The sequence below is a fragment of the Mus caroli genome, chromosome 11, assembly GCF_900094665.2.
Source record: "Mus caroli chromosome 11, CAROLI_EIJ_v1.1, whole genome shotgun sequence".
NCBI lineage: Eukaryota > Metazoa > Chordata > Mammalia > Rodentia > Muridae > Mus > Mus caroli.
In genome coordinates, this window is record NC_034580.1 from 5,248,794 (window position 1) to 5,269,194 (window position 20,401).

General features: G+C 46.3%; 1 protein-coding gene and 1 non-coding gene across 4 annotated transcripts in view; one reads left to right on the plus strand and one right to left on the minus strand.

Moving 5' to 3' along the window:
- Positions 1 to 20,401, minus strand: part of Tns3 (tensin 3) — a 233,443-nt gene that overhangs the window by 103,955 nt on the left and 109,087 nt on the right. For all 3 annotated transcript variants that reach the window (XR_003838006.1, XM_021176014.2, XM_029483501.1), the window contains 6 exons: positions 12,714 to 12,763; positions 11,971 to 12,142; positions 10,291 to 10,341; positions 8,226 to 8,348; positions 3,471 to 3,535; positions 515 to 598 (listed from right to left, as the gene is read on the minus strand). Coding sequence is in view for 2 of the 3 variants with exons in the window: in XM_029483501.1 (XP_029339361.1) it covers positions 515 to 598; positions 3,471 to 3,535; positions 8,226 to 8,348; positions 10,291 to 10,341; positions 11,971 to 12,142; positions 12,714 to 12,763 (545 nt within the window). In the remaining variant the exon portion in view is untranslated. The remainder of the gene's footprint in view (positions 1 to 514; positions 599 to 3,470; positions 3,536 to 8,225; positions 8,349 to 10,290; positions 10,342 to 11,970; positions 12,143 to 12,713; positions 12,764 to 20,401) is intronic.
- On the plus strand, positions 5,952 to 6,058 carry LOC115032754. Its single transcript, XR_003838354.1, has one exon. It is a non-coding gene; the product is annotated as a U6 spliceosomal RNA (small nuclear RNA).

Consider the following 20,401-nt stretch of genomic DNA (forward strand, 5'->3'; position numbering starts at 1 on the left):
AACAAGCTGACACTGTAGAATAGAAGTCAGCCTATGATGATCTGACACCCCACGTTTGTCAATAAAGCTTAACTAGAACACAATCAGACTGATTCATTTCCATACTAGATATGTCTCTAACATTGATGTTAGAAGACTGGTGAGCTAAAACCACAGTCTGAAACATCCACCCTCTAGTCTCTCCACCAAGTTCCCTGATCCCTGTTCTAGCAGACAGAAATGAGTTCAACATGGCTGTGGACAGCAAAGCTCACTATCTGAAGGAGACAAGGATTCTCAGGGCTGAACTGAGCTGTGGCTCTGTGTCTTCCTCTCTGGGAATGAGCCACGGGTGAGAGCACACAGGCTCTCACCAGACACGAGGCTTTTACTAAACACATAGGCCTATGAGACTCATATCCTTGCCTTGGGAACCAGCAAAGCCCTCCCTCATATTCTTAGGTAAGACACAATGGTTATGCAGAGAAGTTGTCAGAGAATATTCCTCTGGTCCCAAGGATAGATAGATACATACCGCTTCTGGGAGGGTTCCATTAAAGCTGAAATTTTGTCATCATAAAACTTCTTCATTGCAAACCTGTCCAGTGCCTGGTCAGCACTGGGGAATCAGGGAGGGAGAGAGAGGGGTGAGAAGAATAAGTAAGTATGTCAGGTCAGTGGTATGCCCAGCCCCTCACAGATGGATGGCTTGGGTGCACGTCCCACGTCTGTCAGTGACCTTCTTCCACAAGGAGCTGCACTTGTCCATGCACAGCCCACCGTCTTTCTGCATGAGTGCACTCAGTTCAAAGTAGGAGCCACGCTGAACTCCTGTCTGAACTCCTTTATCTAAGGGTGTGACACTTAGATGTACCACTGTCTCACAGGGAGAGGAATGGGCTGCAGGCCCCCCAGCCTCAGGACCCTTCAGAAAAAGCCAAGAATGTGTACAGAAGGAAGTCTTGGAAGTATAATATGTGACACTGCTAAGCAGTTTCAAAGAAAGCTTGGAGTTGAGAACGGGGCAGGGTTGGTGGCTGGGAAGTATGTGTAGGGCCTTGGGCTTCATGGTTATTCCTAATGTAACTCCACAGAAAGTCAATCTACTTTCTAACAGCCTCCCTGACCTTCAGAGACCGGCCCCAATGTTCAGAGCAGAATTTACAGACCCTTCTGGAAATCTCAGTGTGGGGCATCCTAGGGTCACTGAGCTGTCTTAAACCATGAAATAAGACTTACTGAAAACAAAAGTATCTTTTAAAATCTCATAGGCAGCCAGACATGGTGGTGCGTGCCTTTAATCGAAGCACTTGGAGGGCAGAGGCAGGCAAAGGTCTGAGTTCTAGGCCAGCTGGGTCTACACAGTGAGACCCTGTCTCAAAAAACAAATACAAATCAGATAGGTATATAAGTTTTCCATTGGGAAAAAAAAAGGACACATTTAGGAATTCTAAACATAACATTTTCAAAATATATGCAAAAATAAGGAGGACAAAGGAAAACACTCTAAATTAAGTTCAGTGTGAGTGACCACTGACTTCACTCCATGTGTTTGTCTCAACACAGAGCTTGGCCAGTGAGGCTGTCACAGAAGGAGGAGGGTCCATCTGAGCCCAGAACGTGTCAAAGAGTCAGTGCATAGGTCTTTCAGGTTAGAAGACACAGTTTCATATCGAGTCTTTGACTGCTAGGCACTGCCTTTTCTGGGATCCCATCATTTGATTAACTGCTGGGAAAGCAACCTAGCCAGTGTTAATGCTCACGGGTCGCAGGATGCTTAGTTCTCTCGTAATGAGTTCTGGCTTCATCTTCTAAACTCTTCAGAGTGCCTGGAACAAAAATGCTCTCTCTCTCTCTCTCTCTCTCTCTGTAACCTGCAGTTTCTGTTTTGGGTTACTTGTCGTTTGTGACTCTTAAAATCAGGTGTGTCCCCTGTGGTGTCTACAATATAACCCAAGGGGATAGGAAGAATCAGACACGTGGGAAAACAGCACTCCTGGGTGCGAAAGAAAACGGGAAGCAACCCGGGTAGGAAGACCTAGCAAATGCCTAAATAAGTAATGACCACACCCACGGATTGCAGAGCCATACAGGGGAGACGCTTCCAAGGTGGGATGTCCACCCACTTAACTGGAAAAGAACACTCTGACCTCTACTAAACGGCAGCATTAGCTCAGACCCCAGTATGACGCTATAGGAAATATTCTAGGGGTCGAGACAGGCAGAATGGTCACAGCACTAGGAGGTTCAGCTACAGTTGCCACCGTCCAGGTAAGGACAGGCAGCTGAGGCCCAGACAGACTCACGAATGCTTCCTAACATTTGCTTGTGGTGTACCAACACAAGGAGAGCAGGGTTTTACCGTTTGGGGGATATGCTTTGGTGAACAAAGCTGACTCCTCAGATGCAGCTGGAGAAATTTCTCTAACTATGGAGGATAGATAGCGATGCTCACTCGGGTGGTCTGTACTAAGAAACAACTGGGCCAAGTGTGGTCTCCAACCAAATTCCCTTTACATAACTGAGGGGCCAATGTGCCTGGGAATCTGAATGTGTCTGGCACACACACGATGCTTATTCAAACCCACAGGGCTCTGCTTTTCACCCTGGGGTAGGGTTTCCTCCCTGGCAAGCACCAGCCTCTTGATTTGTTTCCAGAGAAAACATTCCAAAAGTCCAATTTTACTCCTTCACACAGCAAAGGAGGAGGCTCATAAGGGAGCTGAGAAGGCTTTTATTTCCTTAGGATAGAAAGGCCTGGGCACAAAACACAGCGCAGCTCCTGAGACGACCAGGAGTGTGCAAATGACTGGCCTGGGCATACAGCTCCTGCAGCCAGGAGTGTGCAAATGACTGGCCTGGGCATACAGCTCCTGCAGCCAGGAGTGTGCAAATGACTGGCCTGGGCATATAGCTCCTGCAGCCAGGAGCCTACAAATGATTTTCATGTGTAGGGTTGGGAAGGATGCTGAGGTCTTGCACCCACTAGGCAAGTGCATTAAACAAAACTATACTCCTACCCAACAATGACATTTTCCAAACTGAAATTTAGCCTTTCTTCAGAAAGCACATCAGGAGACACCCTGACTGTCCATTGCCACAATGGCTGGGCTCAGACCAGGGTCCTATCATCTTAGAGAAAAACATACAGTGGACTTTCAGAACATACAGAACATGATGGCTGTTTATATCAAATTTACAAGGTATGCAGTAATCTAGTGAGGATTTTCAACGGGGTGACATCAACACGGCTATTTTCATAGGGAATAACTGGGCTCACTTAGTCTGCTTGCCTCCATAGAGCTCCTGGGAATCAGTCACACAGAACAGCCCAAACAGGAATATATCTTTCCCATCCTGCTGGACAATGAGACTAGGCACAGAACACTCTGGTACTAAGGGACAAGTCAGGTCAAGATGATTCCCAGGAAGACCTCAGGTGTGAACCAACTTCCAACACCCCATGGAAATGAGCCCCCTCTCCATCTTACCTGGCTGAGACGTTGGTGAAGTGCATGTAGGATGATATGACCACTCCAATGCGTCCTTTACCACCCTGCAGGAGACCAGAGAGAAACCAATGTCCTTTCTATAGAATCCTACATACCGACAGAATGAGACAGGAGCATGCTCAACCATGAACAGAGTAGCAGAGAACAAGTATTAACCCCTCTGCCTCCCTAACATTAGAGCACCAGAGTTAGGCAGGGAATCTTCACACAGGGGCCCATAACAAGAGCAGGTGCTAGCTGGGTGTCTGTGTAAGTCCCCGGAGGGCATATCCACACGGCAGCAGCCAGTCACTCACCACCTCCCAATTAGGTGAGGCGAACTGATGCCAGCAACTGCAACAATTAGCATGACTTAATTACGCAGGTGAAACAGGAATGAATGTCTGCCCAGGGGCTGACAAGTGACAGCCATCTGTGTATACTGCTCTAAGTGGCAGGACCTCAGAACCTGGTAAGCTGGTGGTATCCTACACTGGTGCCGAACCCCACACTTTATTCACTGTATTGGGGGGGGGGGGTGTTATACCCAGGGAAACCACATCCCAGGCTGGAAATCCTTCTAAACACAGCCATATTCACAGTCAACATTACCAATAGTAGAGCTTCCTCTACTGCTCTGTGGGGCAGTGCAGCCTCACAGAGAACCATGTACTGGTCTGAAACTTCAGAACACACTGTTGTGACCTACTAACAGGGCTCTGCAAACAGTAACCCAAAGCCAGTTCCGTTCTGACCACCTACTCTTTTCCTACAATCTGTAAACTAAACTTCATTATCACATATTTTAAGCATTGCAAAAAAAAAAAAAATGTTTTTAAAAATCAAAACAGAACTCGTCTGTGAGATGTGAAAGTCACACAAAACTTGACCATCATCATCTTATTGTCTGCCTGGAGACTGGCTGATCTGTTCCAGCAGCCCCCACCCACACTGCAGAAGCAGGCAGGACGACATCAGCAAGTCCCCATGGCAGGCAGAGCTAAAATGCTACCTAGCCTCTTTGAGAAAAGTTAGCCAACCATGGTCCCAAGCCATGCAAAGCGAAACTGGCAGGTCACTGATTTGTAGCTCACCAAAAGTCCGTACTAGAGTTCAGGCCTTGTGTACACAAGAGGGAACGTTACAACTGAACTCTTATCCCTAGCCCCCAGCTCTATTCCTAAAATCAAATAAATGAACAAACTCAATGTTTTCACAAAATCAACTGTGTGAAGCTGGGCATTCTGGGAGAGAGCAATGCAGACACTTGGCAGGTTCTTGGCAGTGCGGTCCCAGTTCTTAGCATTACGAAGTATAAAGCTACTAAGGATACTAATGCATTTCTTGTGTTAAATGGTGTTTGTCTTAACAACAGACATCTCTTTATAAGGAAACGTCAGCTCAGCCAAAACCAGACCCACAGAGGCTGGCCTTTATAGCTGGTATTATCAGTCATTTCTGTGGCACTAGTTACAGGTGTAAAGCAGAGGTGGGTAGAGGGATGCCAGTCAAGACTTTTGACAGCTTGTTTCAACAGCAGATCATCTACACAAGAAATAGCTACAAAACTCAGACCCAAGCTACCTCTCAGACTAAGTGAACCTATTACACATGGACAGAACACCCCACCAACAGCAACAGAACGTGCTTCAAGGTCACAGGAACAGCTACAAGAAACCACAAAGCAAGTCCCAACAGAGTTAAGCCTGAAACCCTATCAAGTATCTTCTCTGACCACCATCCTATGAAAGTATAATTCTGAGTGGGGTGGTAGGGAGGTGGACTTGAAAAATTCTCAACTATGTAGAAGTTAAGCAACATGTTACTGAACAGCAATTCAGCCGAACAAGGGCTTGAAATGAAAACTTAAAAATATATTGAGACGTGGGCTGGAGAGATGGCTCAGTGGTTAAGAGCACTGATTGGTCTTCCAGAGGAGCAGGGTTCGATTCCCAGCACCTGCATGATGGCTCACAATCATCTGAAAATTCGGCTTCAGGATATTAGATGTCTTTTTCTGGTTTCCCCTGGTATCAGGCATGCATGTGATTCACAGACATACATTTAGGTAAAACACCCATACACATAAAATAAATTAATATGAGACAACTACAATGGAAAAACACATTAAAATGTATCAGATTTAACAAAGGCAGTACTAAGAGGGGAGTTTATAGCAATAAGCATCCATATCTAGAAAGGAAGGAAATATCTCAAATGAAGATCTTAATTTATACTTCAAGTAACTAGGAAAAGGCCAAACTAGACCCAAAGTTAATATAAGAGGAAAAAATAGAGAGAGAACAGAATAAAACAGAGAATCAGAAAATAAAATGGTCAACAAAACTGACTATTTTGTCGTTCTGTTTTGTTTGTTTGTTTGTTTGTTTGCTTGCTTGCTTGCTTGCTTTTAAGGTAAAATAAAATCAGCAAACCTTTGGCTAAGATTAAAAGGAAAGAAGACTCAAAAACTCAGAAATGGTGCTCGCTTCGGCAGCACATATACTAAAATTGGAACGATACAGAGAAGATTAGCATGGCCCCTGCGCAAGGATGACACGCAAATTCGTGAAGCGTTCCATATTTTTGTGAAGTAACACAATCACAAAAGAACTCACACAATATGTATTCACTGATAAGTGGATATTAGCCCAAAACTTAGGATACCCAAGATATAAGATACAATTTGCTAAACGCATGAAACTCAAGAAGAATGAAGACCAAAGTGTGGACACTGTGCACCTTCTTAGAATTGGGAACAAAACACCCAGGGAAGGAGTTACAGAGACAAAGTTCGTAGCTGTGATGAAAGGATGGACCATTTAGAGACTGCTGTATCCAGGGATCCATCCCATAATCAGCTTCTAAACGCTGACACCATTGCATACACTAGCAAGATTTTGCTGAAAGGACCCAAATATAGCTGTCTCTTGTGAGACGATGCTGGGGCCTAGCAAACACAGGAGTGGATGTTCACAGTCAGCTATTGGATGTATCACAGGGCTCCCAATGGAGAAGCTAGAGAAAGTAACCAAGGAGCTAAAGGGATCTGCAACCCTATTGTTGGAACAACATGATGTACTAACCAGAACCCCGGAGCTCTTGTCTCTAGCGGCATATGTATCGAAAGATGGCCTAGTCGGCCATCAATGGAAAGAGAGGCCCATTGGACTTGCAAACTTTATATGCCCCAATATAGGGGAATGCCAGGGCCAAAAGAATGGGAATGGGTGGGTAGGGAAGTGGGGGGCGCTATGGGGGACTTTTGGGATAGCATTGGAAATGTAATTGAGGAAAATATGTAATAAAAATATTAAAAATTAAAAAAAAAAAAAACTCAGAAATGAAAGGGAGCCACCACAGTCAACAGCACAAAATGCAACAGCTCTCTGCAGGGCTCCTCTGGACAGCTGCAGACACACAAAGTAGACAGCCAGCAGTCCCCCAACACACACAACTGCCCCAACAGAAAATCCCAACAAGGTAAGGGGATCCAGTCACTACCAAATCTCCCATCAGGCAGACTGTACCAAACATGTAAAGAAATGACGGCAATCCTACAACTCTCCAAGAAATTTGAGGACAAGGGACTCTGCCACACTCATTTTAAAAGGCCAGCCAAGCATCCCGATGTGATGCCTCCGGCATATAAGCAGGCTTCACAGCATGGTGCAGGTACAAGTTCTCCATCCCGCAGTGAATGTGAACACCTGAGGGGGAGGGAGGGAGAGGGGTGTGCACGCCTCACTGCTGTCAGACTCTAAGCGTGAACTCCGTAAGAATTTTCACCTTCTAACCAGCTCTTAGCTCACAGATTATAGGAAAACATGGTAGGTGGGATCCACTCTTAGCCGTACACTCTCAGGGTGGGAAACAGCCTTTTGCGTTTCCACAGTTCTGTTCCAAGGCTCAAAAGGGGTAAAAAGTGGAAGAACACTCCCACAGGAAGCACAGCCTCTTTCACGCTGGAGCTGGCTTGAGCACATGTTACAACCATTGTAACACAGGAAAGCAGCTACCGCAGTCCAGCTCTAGCCTGCCTCTGCCCTAGCGGAGACAAGTCTGGCTATTAGTCATTCCGGGCATCTGAAAAAGGGAGCACTCATTGTGCAAAGCAAGCAGATTCCAGCCCTGCTGCCGTGATGACGGTGAACCTTGGATGGCACCGGCAACCACAATTTCATATTAAAAGCTTACCTCTCAAAGCACATTTTCTGGGTATTTCAAAAGTAGTTTAAAGCAACGAGTGCTCTATATAGTAAGTAATGAAAGGAAAACATCAGAAGCCCATAAACTGGACAAAGAGAGCCCAGAACCACTTACAGAAGGAGGGAGGGTAAAATATCTAGGTGGTGTTTTCATCTTTGGTGATCCATGTGTTTTCAATCATATTACAATTCATTTCAACTTCACTAATACTCAAAATTAACAAGTATAAAATTGAATGGATAGAAGGGAGCTTTAAAAAGTCCAGAAACACCAGAAACCTCAGACCTATAAATTCTAAAGACAACCTGAGGATTGGGGGTTCTTTTTAGTTTCTTTGTCGGCTTCTTGGTTTTTAAGGATGAATAGGAAATCTAAAAGGTATACCTTCATGGAACATGTCACACCAGGTGACAGGTATCCTGTAAACTCGATGGTTTCAAGGAAAATCAGTTGGTGCCTGTGAACAGCCTGATCTTAATCTGAGTGGCTCCGTAAGTGCTGGAAGCCCAGCTGGAACCCAGAGGCTGTGGGAGCAGGAACACTCACCCTGCAGTGGATGACGACCACATGCTGGGGGTCGTTGTTCAGCCAGGACTCCTGAGCCTTACATATGGTGCACATCTTGTCAAGAGGAGGTGCATGCAGCTCGGGCCAGCCCACATCCATGATCTGCAAGACAGAGAAGAGAGGTGCCTTGATTTCCACCTCCTGGACCCTTCTGTGGTAATCTCATAGTGACATAATCCACTCCTGAGTCACAGGGGATGCTGGGTAGACGTCTTCTGAAAGCTAATGAGCTCATGGCCAGTCAGTTTCCTTTATAGGAACGAAAATGCAGGCTACCAAGTTGCCTGCAGACCACACCTAAACCAGGCGCTGGTCTGCACCTTTGCAGCTGGGTGACAATTCTATAGAAGCCTTTTAGAGGCGTTAAAATAGTTCAGAGTTTCCTGTAAAAGTATCTAGGACCCCAAGATCTTTAGTCTTGTTTTTGTTTTTTTAAACAGAGTCTGTGGCCCACAGTGCTGTCAAATATTACCCACTCAAGCTAAAAAGAAGTCTGGCAAATACAGTGAACGCAATGTTTCCCATGCTATGCAGACCACACATCAAGGACAACCAGCCCTCCAGAAACTAGGGAGCACCTTCAGGCTTTGCCTCTATTTTGGTAAAAGAATTTAGAAAATCACTGAGAAGGGCCAAAGCCCCAAGCAAGCAGCCCAGTCTCTGGCTACACCTCTGCACATGGGGATGTTGTTTCTCCTCCAGGCCACATGGAGGTGTTGTTTCTTCTCCACTTTCTGGTTTTCCCTGATGGGGTGGGCAGAGCTTTTTAATATATGAAAGTACTAGACAGGAGTTCAATAGATGAGACCACAGTGAAAGCAGGCAGCACCTCAGTTCCATGAAGCTCTGGCCTCCTTCCCTGTGCATACAGCATAACCAAGACACATGTAAATTCTGTACTGTAGTCTACTGTACTCGTAGGCTGAGAGACCCTTAGTCAAAAGGCCTGGGGCCAGAACTATTTTAGAGGTTTGTGGTTTTTGTTTTTTGTTTTTGTTTTTGTTTTGTTTTGTTTTTCAGTTTCTTAGCGTCTATACTCCAAAAGAAGCAAATTGTAAATTTAACTAAATTTGAACTTTTTGAACATAACATTAGTTTTGAGTTTTACAGCAAGCATTTTAATCTCAGGTTATGGGATGTTCAGCCTGTATCAGCCTATTCTAATGATTAAGGATGCAAACACACAGACACAATTCAACAAAGGCCCACATGTATGCAAACGAGTGAGTTGTGAATGAAGTCCGTGGACTGCACGGACACTACTCTTCGGACACGGGTGTTTTATAAGTGAGCGTCCCTTCTCCAAATCGAGTAGGGCCAGACAGGTTTTGATTTTTTTGCTGTTGTTGATATTATTGCTGCTGTTGTTTCAATTTCAAGAGTATCTGCACATATGTGTCTTGGGATACATTCCTGAAAACAAAATAAATCTATTTGTTTCACATGCACCATATGCATATTACCTCAAGTTAATTTTATATATTTTCAGTAATGTTATATTGTATATAGGACAAAGTTTCCAGGGTGTGGAATTTTCTTTACATGGTCTATACTGATACATACAATTTTGTATGTGACCCTGGGGGCAATACATACACATGAGCACAGTGCCTGCAGAGAGCAGAGACGTCTGACCATCCTAGAGCAGGAATTTCAGGTAGCTGTTAGCTGCTGCTACTACAGGTGTCGAGGATCGAACTCAGGTTCTCTCCAAGAGCCGTAAATGCTCTTCACCACTGAGCCATTGTTCCAGGTCAAGTTTTAGCTTGAGTAACTTAAACTTTAGATTTTCAGATGGGGGATGCTGGACCTGTATACGTTTTCTAAGTTGCTGCCATGGATGGGATGAAGTTAGACGTGTACTCATTTTTTATGGAACTATTGCTTTTAATTCTAAAAGTAAGCAAAGGATATAAACAATCCTGAATGCTTCTTGATATCAAGCTATGTTCCACAAAGGCCTACAAGAAACTTCTTTTGCACAAGCAAAACACACATCGCTGGCACTTTACAAAGCTCAAACATGAGGAAATCAATTCCATACCTTTGGATTAAGCTTTGTAAGGTCATATCTCTTCTCTGAAAGGTTTAATACCTACAAATAAACAAAAAGATTTCAGACAAATCATGGTTCTCAAAGAGGAAGGAGACACCTGTATTTTAAAGGGACCAAAAGAGATGGGAATGCACAAATGTGTGTGTGGTCACAGGGTAAAAACAAAGTAAATTGTGGATGGATGGATGGATGGGTGGATGGGTGGATGGGTAGATAATACAGGAACCTTGTGAATCCTGCGTTTTTCTTTTGTTACCCTGAGCCAAAATAGACAAGGAAAACTTTCCCCTTTTTGTTGTTTGGTTTGTTTGTTTTGCTTTTAAGAAGAAAAAAAAAAAAAAACTCAATGGCTACAAACATTTTCAAACACAGGGTCTATGCACCCACATGTATACAGTAGCTCTTCTTGGTCCTGCTCAGCATGAGGAATACCCTGGGGGCAGGCAGCAGTCTCTTGTCAGCAGAGCAGACAGGAATGGAAAGGCCTGAGCTTAAGACCTGCCACTCAGAAACCACAGCTATCTGTAGGCTCAAGTCCTACAAAAAACACATGGTTCCTCCCTAACTCGGCCCCAGCTACCTCCCAGGCCTACTCAGCGTTAGCCCTGTGCTTGCCCTGCTTGAATCATCAGCACTCAGCTGCCTTTCCTTGCAGGGCACAGAAAACCATATCCTGACCAGCTCCAGCACTGTAAGTGCCTTCCATAAAAGGCTTGTAGGTTTGGAGATGTCCTAGGCAGTCTCTTTAGGAAGGGTAGGAAGAAAGGGACTTCTCTGGGGACAGCTTCCCACTGAAGGAGCCCTGGTCCGGAAGAGGCTGTGCTGGAGGCAGAGGCAGCTCCAGAGGTGTCTCATGAAAGCTGTAGCCATCCATCCTGGGGGCTAGGATGCTACTCTCCCTTGCCCACAACCAGGCTGGACCTCAGGGAGTAGCACTGTTAGAGGTCATAGGGAGTCCATACAGAGACTATCCTGGAAGCCATGGCTTAGCCATGGGTCTAACCATGGGAGAAAGCTTCTAAGGGTGACAATAACCTCCTTGTTGGCTTTGTAAGATTAGCTCTCCCTAGATAAGGTGGCAGCATGAGAGAAGGTGCTAGAAGCTGTCATGTAATCTGAGAGTTGATTATAGCAGCAGGAAAAGTTCTCTGGGGTTGGCAGCCCTAGAAGAGAGCAGGGCCAATCAGAGAGAGCAACATGAGATTCTTCTACTTCTGCTCAAATATGGTCTCCTTTATCTGATACACACCTGCTGGGAAACCACGTTACCTACATTTGCCCCCAAGGACTGCCTTGTTTCTTGGACACCCGCCTGCTTGTCTCTCTAATGCACTAGAGGAGACATGGCTGCCTCCTGACACCAGGAACTCTGACTGGGAATCCTTACTTTCCCAGAAGCCAGTCTTACTGATGAGAAGCCGTGCTCAGTGCTGGACAGAGGCAGCAGCCACCCCTACAGTCAACTGTCACAGCCCGTGACACAACAGCAAAGCTAGCAATAGAAGGGTAGAGGACATGGCCCCTAGACTCATGAGTCAGATTCCAGGCCCCCAAACCATTCCTCAGGTGTAAGCAAGGCATGGGGACACCCCTGGCCCTCACACGAGTCCTCTGAGGAACTCCTGCCTCCAGCCCATCCGCCACCCCGTGGCTATCATCCCCACTCACCAGGTAGTTGTCTCCATGCTTACACTTGAGCATGCGCGTGACTTCCTGCAGGCTGTGCAAGTAGGACTCCTCTGAACAACTGGCAGGGAAGGACACTGCGATGATACGCTCGGTGACATACGTAAGGTCCAGTTCATGGCTGTCCTCCATGGCTGGACTCAGGACCACGGGCCTGCAAGGGAGGAAGAGGAAGTCAAGAAAAGGATAACAAGAAAAAGGATGAACACTCACCCAACGAGGGTTTCAAGAGAAAGCTGGGAACAACAGCCTCCCAAAGGATCTGCATGTAGACTGAGCTGAAGGCCACCTCTCCTGTCCCCTGCCCTGCCAGCAGCCAGCTAGCTGTTCCCTGGGGCATGCCAACCCATTCCTCACTACTGATGTCATACAATCAATCAGATGTCTAACAAAGTCACCATCTACCAAAAGTCAATTACAGATGATTTCATTCCACAATGCAGGCTTATGATGTCAAGGGTAAATTCAGAAATGATTACAAATGAGATGTTTTAACCTTGATGATTAATTCTTAAATCAGTATTTGAGGGGTGGGCTGGGGTGAGCATATCACTTGCCTAGCATGTAGCAGGCTATGGGTCCAACCAACCCCTAGCATGCCTTCAAAAACTCACTATGATTACTACAAGATAGATAAAAGAATATCCTAGTCTCCTTTCTGGAGATGAACTCTGACCCATGGCCAAGGACACAGGAATGAGCTTCTTTCCCACAGAAACACTTACCTTGAAGGCTTGTCACAACGGAGTACAGCAGGTGTGGGACTCTCAGGAGCCTGCAAAGAGCAAGACATGATGAGTCCTTTTCAGATTTCCTTCTGTACCAGCCTAAATGGCACGTGGACCAACCACCCAGCCATGCCAGCATCAGTACCACCAGGAGGAAGAACAACAGCTGTCCCACAGCCTAATCATCAATAGTAACGAAACACTGTCACTACCATCCTCCTTATCCCAGAAGGTGTGCAGAGTATCAGAGGACTTCGGGTCGCCTGATGGCACAATTCCATAGAAGGGCAGCAGGCAGGGGACAGTGAGACCACCCTCTCTCCAGGGCTGAGCAGCCACAAACTCAGCTCATACAGAAGACATTGGTGTGGTGACAGAGGTTCCTCAGCCACCATCAATGTGAGCTATGGCTGATAATCACGAATCTGTGGCAGCAACTCTCCGTGATGCTAAATCTAAACATCTACCAACAGGGAGAAAGGCCTCGGGTCCTAATTCCAGTTCATGGTGGGCATTAAGGGTTGTGTTGCACACCAAGGTCACACACACACATTACTACAGGAGTATTACAAGTGTTCACAGGGCACTGCCCCCAATCAGTAAAATATCACTCAACACTTCAGAAGAAAAGTTGAGGCTCAGTGAGGCATAAGTCATATCAAAGCCAACATATGCAGGAGGAGTAGCCTAGCCATCCCCCTTCATGGCACGCCAACACTTCCTGTCCCATGCTCATGCCCCAGAGAGCCTGTTTGGCGGCAGAATCCAGTTAATAACTTCCACCCCATGAAACACCCAGAAGCATCTGCACCCCAATTCCAATTCACACCTGAACTCCCCTCCACTCAGTGTGATTGTAGGGACAGAAAATAAGTGGTACAAATAGGTCAAGAAAGCTCTTTTCCCAAAATTTCCCCAACACAACACCTTCTGGGAAACCAGATACCCCAAAAAGTAAAGCCCTGCTTCCCAGAATCCATAGCCTGTGTTGAATATCAGGTATCGAGAGCAGTCAAGTGTCAGTACTCCGCAGATCTGTCTCCCTAGGCTTGGGGAGGCAGTTCCTCTCCTTTGTTAGATGACAGAGCCAGGTTCCCCCTCTGGGCCCTTGAAGGTCACTGACATGCTCCATGTCATAGCTTGGAACTCTGTCTACCCCAAATGACCACAGCCTTTACTGCTCACACAGCTGGAGTCCTTCTGCCTTCAGAACATCCCTGTTGGCCTTACAACCCATTCCTGAACCCTTAAATCTATAAAAGACTCCAGGGAGATAGATCCTGGTGTCCCTCAGAATACAAGAACTGAACTTGAGATTCACACTAGATGGTCTCAGAGCAGAATTTGTAATTATTAGAATACACACACACAAAACCCAAAAACTTCTAAGTAGATTTTATACAAGTGCTACCGATATGTAAATGGAGTCCTGATTTCAGAGTACACTATGAGTGGATACAACAAGCATTTAGGACCCATCGGTTCTCAGCAGAGATCCCAAAACAATGGCAGAGAGTACGTGGCATGGGACATGCAGACCTAGTTACACAACTGCAAAAGGCAAACAGAGACAAAAGAGCTGTGACTAGGAAACTATATGGCTCTGCAGGCGTGTTAGGTGTTCTGCAATAGAAATGCATCCTGGTCTATGTGGGCCAATGGGGCCTGCCCAAGCTTGGGAGCTCACCAGCACACAACACCTACAGTGGTGTGTGTCCCTAAGAAACCCTCCAAAGTGGAAAATATCAAAAACCAAACCAAACAAAATAAACTGAATTTAGTTAGGGTTTGGGAGGAAGGCTCCGCAGTTTAGAGAGCTTCCTGTTATTCTGCAGGGCCTGTGTTCAGTTCCCAGCACCTGCCCTGAGCAATTCACACTTGCAACTCCAGCTCCAGGGACTCTGAAACCCTCTTCAGATCTCTGTGCACCACCTGCAAATACACAGCCTACATACACATGGATAAACATACATGTGCACACACTAAAAATTAATTAAAAGATTTTAATAGGTTTAACATATCTAACCTGGAGAATAACTGGGCACCAATAACAAAAAGGCCACTGTGTCCCTCATACAGCTGAGCAGAGCAGAGCCAGCTCCCACTTCATACTGAAGAGATCATACCACATAGCACAAGTCAAGGAAAAGATGTTAAACACAACATGGTTTCTACTGAATGCTTATCACTGTTCTACCACGAAGGGGGCTCAAGTCTAACCATCCTAAACCACACAGCAAACCACATCTAGGCAGATACAGACATGATGCTAGATGCAGCTGAGAACAGGCAGCAGGTTCTTTCTAGAACACAGATCTGTGCTACTTCCCTCTTATATTTCTGGGGGGGTTCTTTCTTTCTTTCTTTCTTTCTTTCTTTCTTTCTTTCTTTCTTTCTTTCTTTCTTTCTTCCTTTCTTTTCTTTTTTGTCTGTTTGTTTTGTTTCATTTTCTACTAAGAACACATATGACATCTGAATAGGGAGAGAGAAAGCCACCGTGCCTGCAGCCAGCTTGGAGACACTGTCAGTCTTAGATGTGACATCTAGACTTCTCCCCACCACCCAAATGAGATGATTTCAGGCAAGACAGAACGGGCGGAACTACTAAAGGTGGATCTGAAGCTCTTGGACCTGGAGAAAGAATCCCACCAAAGTGTAGTTTCTCACATGCAAACCTGGCTAAGAAGCTATGGAGGACTCGGTAGAGCTTGAACCTTCCTTGTAGCTGTGGTCTGGCCACATCACCTGGACCTGGGGCCAGGACCATCCCAGTGCCCTCCTAATAAAAATCACTGACATCAGGACAGGGTCTAGTCATGTTTCCAGGTAACCTGATGATTGTAACCTCACTTTGCTGGAAGGCATCGCCACCCTGCTGGACGGTATGTGGTCCCAGGTTTGGGGGGTGTCACTTTATCACGTCACTATAAATGCATGAAAGAAGGCTGGACACCAGGACTCAGGCTCTGGAGCTGCTGTAGGAATGGGCTCAGTCACTATCCTAAGCACCAATTTCTTCTGTAACAAGGGCAGGTTTGAGGGTTCTGTTTCATTCATCCATACAGAGCCATTAGCTTCCAAGTATCAACAAAAGACCAGGAATCTTAGCTAAAACACAAGCTGAATTTCTCATTCCTTCCATTGGGATGCAGTCACAGAGCCAAACAGAATGCAGACATGAGCTCTCCAAAAAAGCAGAGAAAAAAACAACATCAGAAATCCTATGTGTGTGTGTGTGTGTGTGTGTGTGTGTGTGTGTGTGTGTGTGTAAGACTAAAATTACGGAATATCAGATTTGTGTCTGCTTATTACAACTAGGGCTCACTGTGACAAAGTGCTGAATTTTTAGCAAAAAGAAAAAAATGTTCCATACATTAAACTTTGAGCAGGCCTCTGAATGGAGAATGTCTCAGGTTAACCTATTCTGCTCACTGGTGATAGATGAAACTGCCCTGGTCTCTACCCCTGACTTACCCCAGGCCATCTGCTCACTTAGGCACAAACAGCATGCTGAAACCCAGGCTATGGTGGGACCCACCGAGGCTCGGATGAGATTTAATCCTTGCTTAGGTTTGGTCAGGAGGGATCTGTACTCTCCTCGTTTGTGACTAAGCCATGCCTAGATTAACAGGGTCTTCTGCAGCAGGCCTGCTGTAAGAACAGCTTTCCTGTTCCTTCGGGAGCTCGTCTTGCCATGTGACACTGTCTGCCATGGCAGACTTTGCAGAGACCCTACCAGCAAGGTCTGCCAGTCCCCCAGAGTAGCGGTTAATACCTTTCAACTGAACTCCACAGCCCAAGTTTAGAGTGGACTCTCAGTGAAACTTTTCAAAAAAAGCAGTCCCTCACTAGACAGCCCTTTGGCTTGGACCTCTCCACCCCTAGAATCATGAACTCAATTAAATAAACATTCGTTCCAAGGATGGAGAGATGGCTGCGTGGTTAAGAGTGCTTGGTGCTCTTGCAGAGGACCTGGGCTCAATTCCCAGCACCCACATGGCAGCTCACAACCACCTGAAACTCCAGGTGCAGGAGTTCTGATAGCACCGCACCAGGCATGCACATGGCGCACATATATACATGCAGGCAAAACACATACACATATATAAAAGTAAGTATTTTTAGAACAAACTTCAAAAAATAAACAAGCATTTGTTCTATAAAAAATATCCTGGCTATGTATATGCCAGTCATAAATGGTAAGAAAAACAGACTAAAACACCTCCACATCCAATTTCTTCAAGCATCCTATAGTTTTCAAATTTTAAGTCATACTCATCATTTTCCATGACTCACACTACACAGTCTTTTAGTGTATCAAAAAACAAACAAACAAAACAAAACAAAACAAAACAAAACATGAGATTCACTGGCCAAACCACTCAGTTCTCCTGCTGAACTTCATTTTAAATTTATACCCACATGGAGAATGTGTGATTGTTGGATGTTGGCACGGGAGGCAGGCATGGTGGGCAGGCCTGGAATCCTAGCCTTGGCAAGGCTATGATCTGTTGAGGTCAGCCTGGGATACAGCGTGAGTCACAGGCTAACAAGAACTATATACTGAGACCACCCCTTACCACCACCAGTGCCCCCTCCTGCAAAAATAAATTAAATTAAAATAAATATGTAGGGGTGTTACCCTCCCTAGTACAAGGAGGCTGGGAAAAAGGTGATTAATCTCTACATTTGAGGATCCCTGGGGGCCCAGGACCTGCTTACACTGGAGTGAGAAAAATGTCTGTGAGAGACTGTCTGATTCCAGCACCTATAGATCCAGCTTGATGTCACACAAGTTGATCACATGATACAGTAACCGTGCGCAATCTGAAATCTTGCACATTACATCTACTGACAATTTGTTTTAAATTGCCAACAATAAAATATCAGAGGATGGGACCAACTGGAAGAGACTATTTAATACACCATCCCTGCCCCGCCCCAGTCCAACCTGAGTTGAGCTACATAGATGCTAACTGCATAAAATGTCCAGTGACTAAGGTGCTGCATGAGGTACCTCCCACTGGGACTCACCACAATGCACAAAGGAACATCTTCCCTCAAGTCCATCTGAGGGAATGAGGCAGGGAGGAGGGGCTCAGCCTGGCCCCAACCAATACCATTCTCATCCTAACATACTTCTGGGCCATTTTCTGTGATCAGACAGAACTCAATGCCCTTCAATATCCCAAGCTCCAGTCCTGTGTGTGCTGGCCCCTTGCCTCCTGCTGGAAACCCAGCCCAGGCCTGGCTGCCTGCAAGCTATGTTCAGTACTCAGCAGCTCCCAGAGCACAGACCAAAACCTTTTCAAAGATACCACCACCCAGGCTCCACATGCCTAGAACCACTCACGTTGGCTGTAGTCAAACCCTGGATATAGCTGTTCTGCAGAAATGCATGGTGAGGTCACTTGTTCGGGCTGCCATTCCATCCCCAGAAACCTGAGGAAGCCTGATCATGAGCCACTGCTGGCAATGACCAGATCTCCCACAAGGGGAGTACGCAGGTGGACACTCAAGTCTGCAGAGTCCCTACCAGAGTCTCACCCTATTGACAGGTTCTTATCGCAGTCTTCACTGTCCACAGAGAAGCAAGAGTGCTTAGACCTATGCCGGGCAGCCTTGCTCTGACTATGCTGTCATTTACTGCAGGCAGTCTTCCCTGCACAGATAGCTTCAGTGCTCACCCTGGCCCAACCACTTTGGTCACCACTATCTCTTTATGAAAACAACAACAGCTATTGCAAAAAGCACTTGGAGGCCAGGCTAGCCCAGAAACCCACCAATAAGACACAAAGCAGAATGTGGTAAAGAATTTAGTTTGAGCATAGCACAGCAGTTTAATCTGCTTTCTGCTCTCTAGGATCTGAGTTCAGTATTGACATCAGGCAGCCTAAAGCTGCCTTCAACTCCAGTTCCAGGGGACCCAGTGTGCTCTCTGGCCTCTTGTGGGTACCAACACATAACAACACACCCATAATAACACTCATGGCTGTCTGGGTGTATACACACACACACACACTTTAAAAATAAATCGAATTTGTTAAGTAATTCAAACTAATGTCTTCTACTAAAGGTGTTCATTTTGTATCATTTTAAGTATATGGGGCAATAGCGGCTTTTCACCCATAACTATAGACCCATGTGCCTCAAGGGAGAGCGCAGTGACCCTGTGGGTCATGAGATTCCGCGTGGGAAAACCACAGGATCTGCATGCTCTTGTGTGTCAGGTAGGCAGGGGAACACATGTGAGATGGTATGGCAGCAAGGGCAACCTGCTCTAGGATAAACTACCACCTTCCAGGACACAGGCTCCACATGGGTCCATTAGGGCCCCATAGCCAGGGTACGGTGAGATCACCCTCCCAAGGCTATGTCTTTGTGTCATTTGGGGTTAGAAATCCACACAGGGCCTAATGGGGGGGGGGGGGAACCCAGCTATTGACAGAATGACCACCTAGTGTGCTAGCCACTGCAGTGTGTAAATGGCCATGTCCATGCCTTGTAACGCCTGTAATGTAGCATCCCACAGCACAACCTCTGAGGTGAAGGCCCATTTGCCACACACCCTGCCACACCCCAAGTGTTACTCGCTGTGACAAAGACACCTTCCCTGTGAGCTTGAACCCTGCTCCTTTCCCGGGAGGAAGGAGGCCAGATTCAGCTGCCTCGCATTTGGTAGAGCTGGATTGAGCCATCACACCTAAGGACACCCCGACCCAAGCAGAGCGGGGGCTGTCAGGAGAGCTGTGTCTGGGACGGTCAGTATCCTCCTTTGACTAGAACATTTGTGCGTCGTCCTATGGGCTTTGGTAAAATCTGGTGCTCAGACAACACCTACCACTGTAAATGATGCAGCAGTAGGCAGGCCTGGCACCAAGGGCTGCAGCAGAGCCTAAAGGATCCCATGCATCTCACCATGCTGTTAACCCATGCCACCCTCTGGCAGACTGAGTCCCATCCAACACTGGGCATCATCAATGCAGAGTCATCTGGGACACATGACCAGAGCCAGATGCCCTTCACTCCCAATGACTCTGGCTTCAGCAACCACCCTCGGGACAAGCACTACATCCATTTCTGGCTGAAGGAACAAGGGACCCAGGACAGGTGCCTCTCCATCTTTGTGCCTCAGGCTCCTTGACCATAAAATGGGTTATTAAATGGCAACAATCAAGTACATAACATTTTCACAACAAAGAGGTACCTGGTCTCCCTACCCTAACACGTCAGGATTTTGTTTATATCTTCTCATTTACCTTAGTCTTTTATTACATTGTCTGTAGTTACATGGAAATAACTGTGTGGGTCTGTCTGTCTGGGTATAGAATCCAGAACCATATATATATGGTTTTGCATATGCACTTTCTACCACTGAGCTACACATGTGCTCAGTCTGTGTAAATTCCTTTCTGCACACTGCCCTTGCATGCTGACATAGCAGAGGCATTGACTGTGGTCCCCAGAGGCCTCTCAGCCTTTGGCCAGTGCCCCTCATAGGTCCATCACATACCCAGGCCCTGGGAAAGGAAGAGGAAACATACACAGACCCCAATGTGTCCAGCTGACCAGCCATTCTAAGTGGCATGAAGACTGCGTCCACATTTCCACACTGGACGTCAAGCAGCTCAGGAGAACGGCGATCAGGTCAGTATGCTGTGCCTACTGGGGGGTGGCTACAGGAT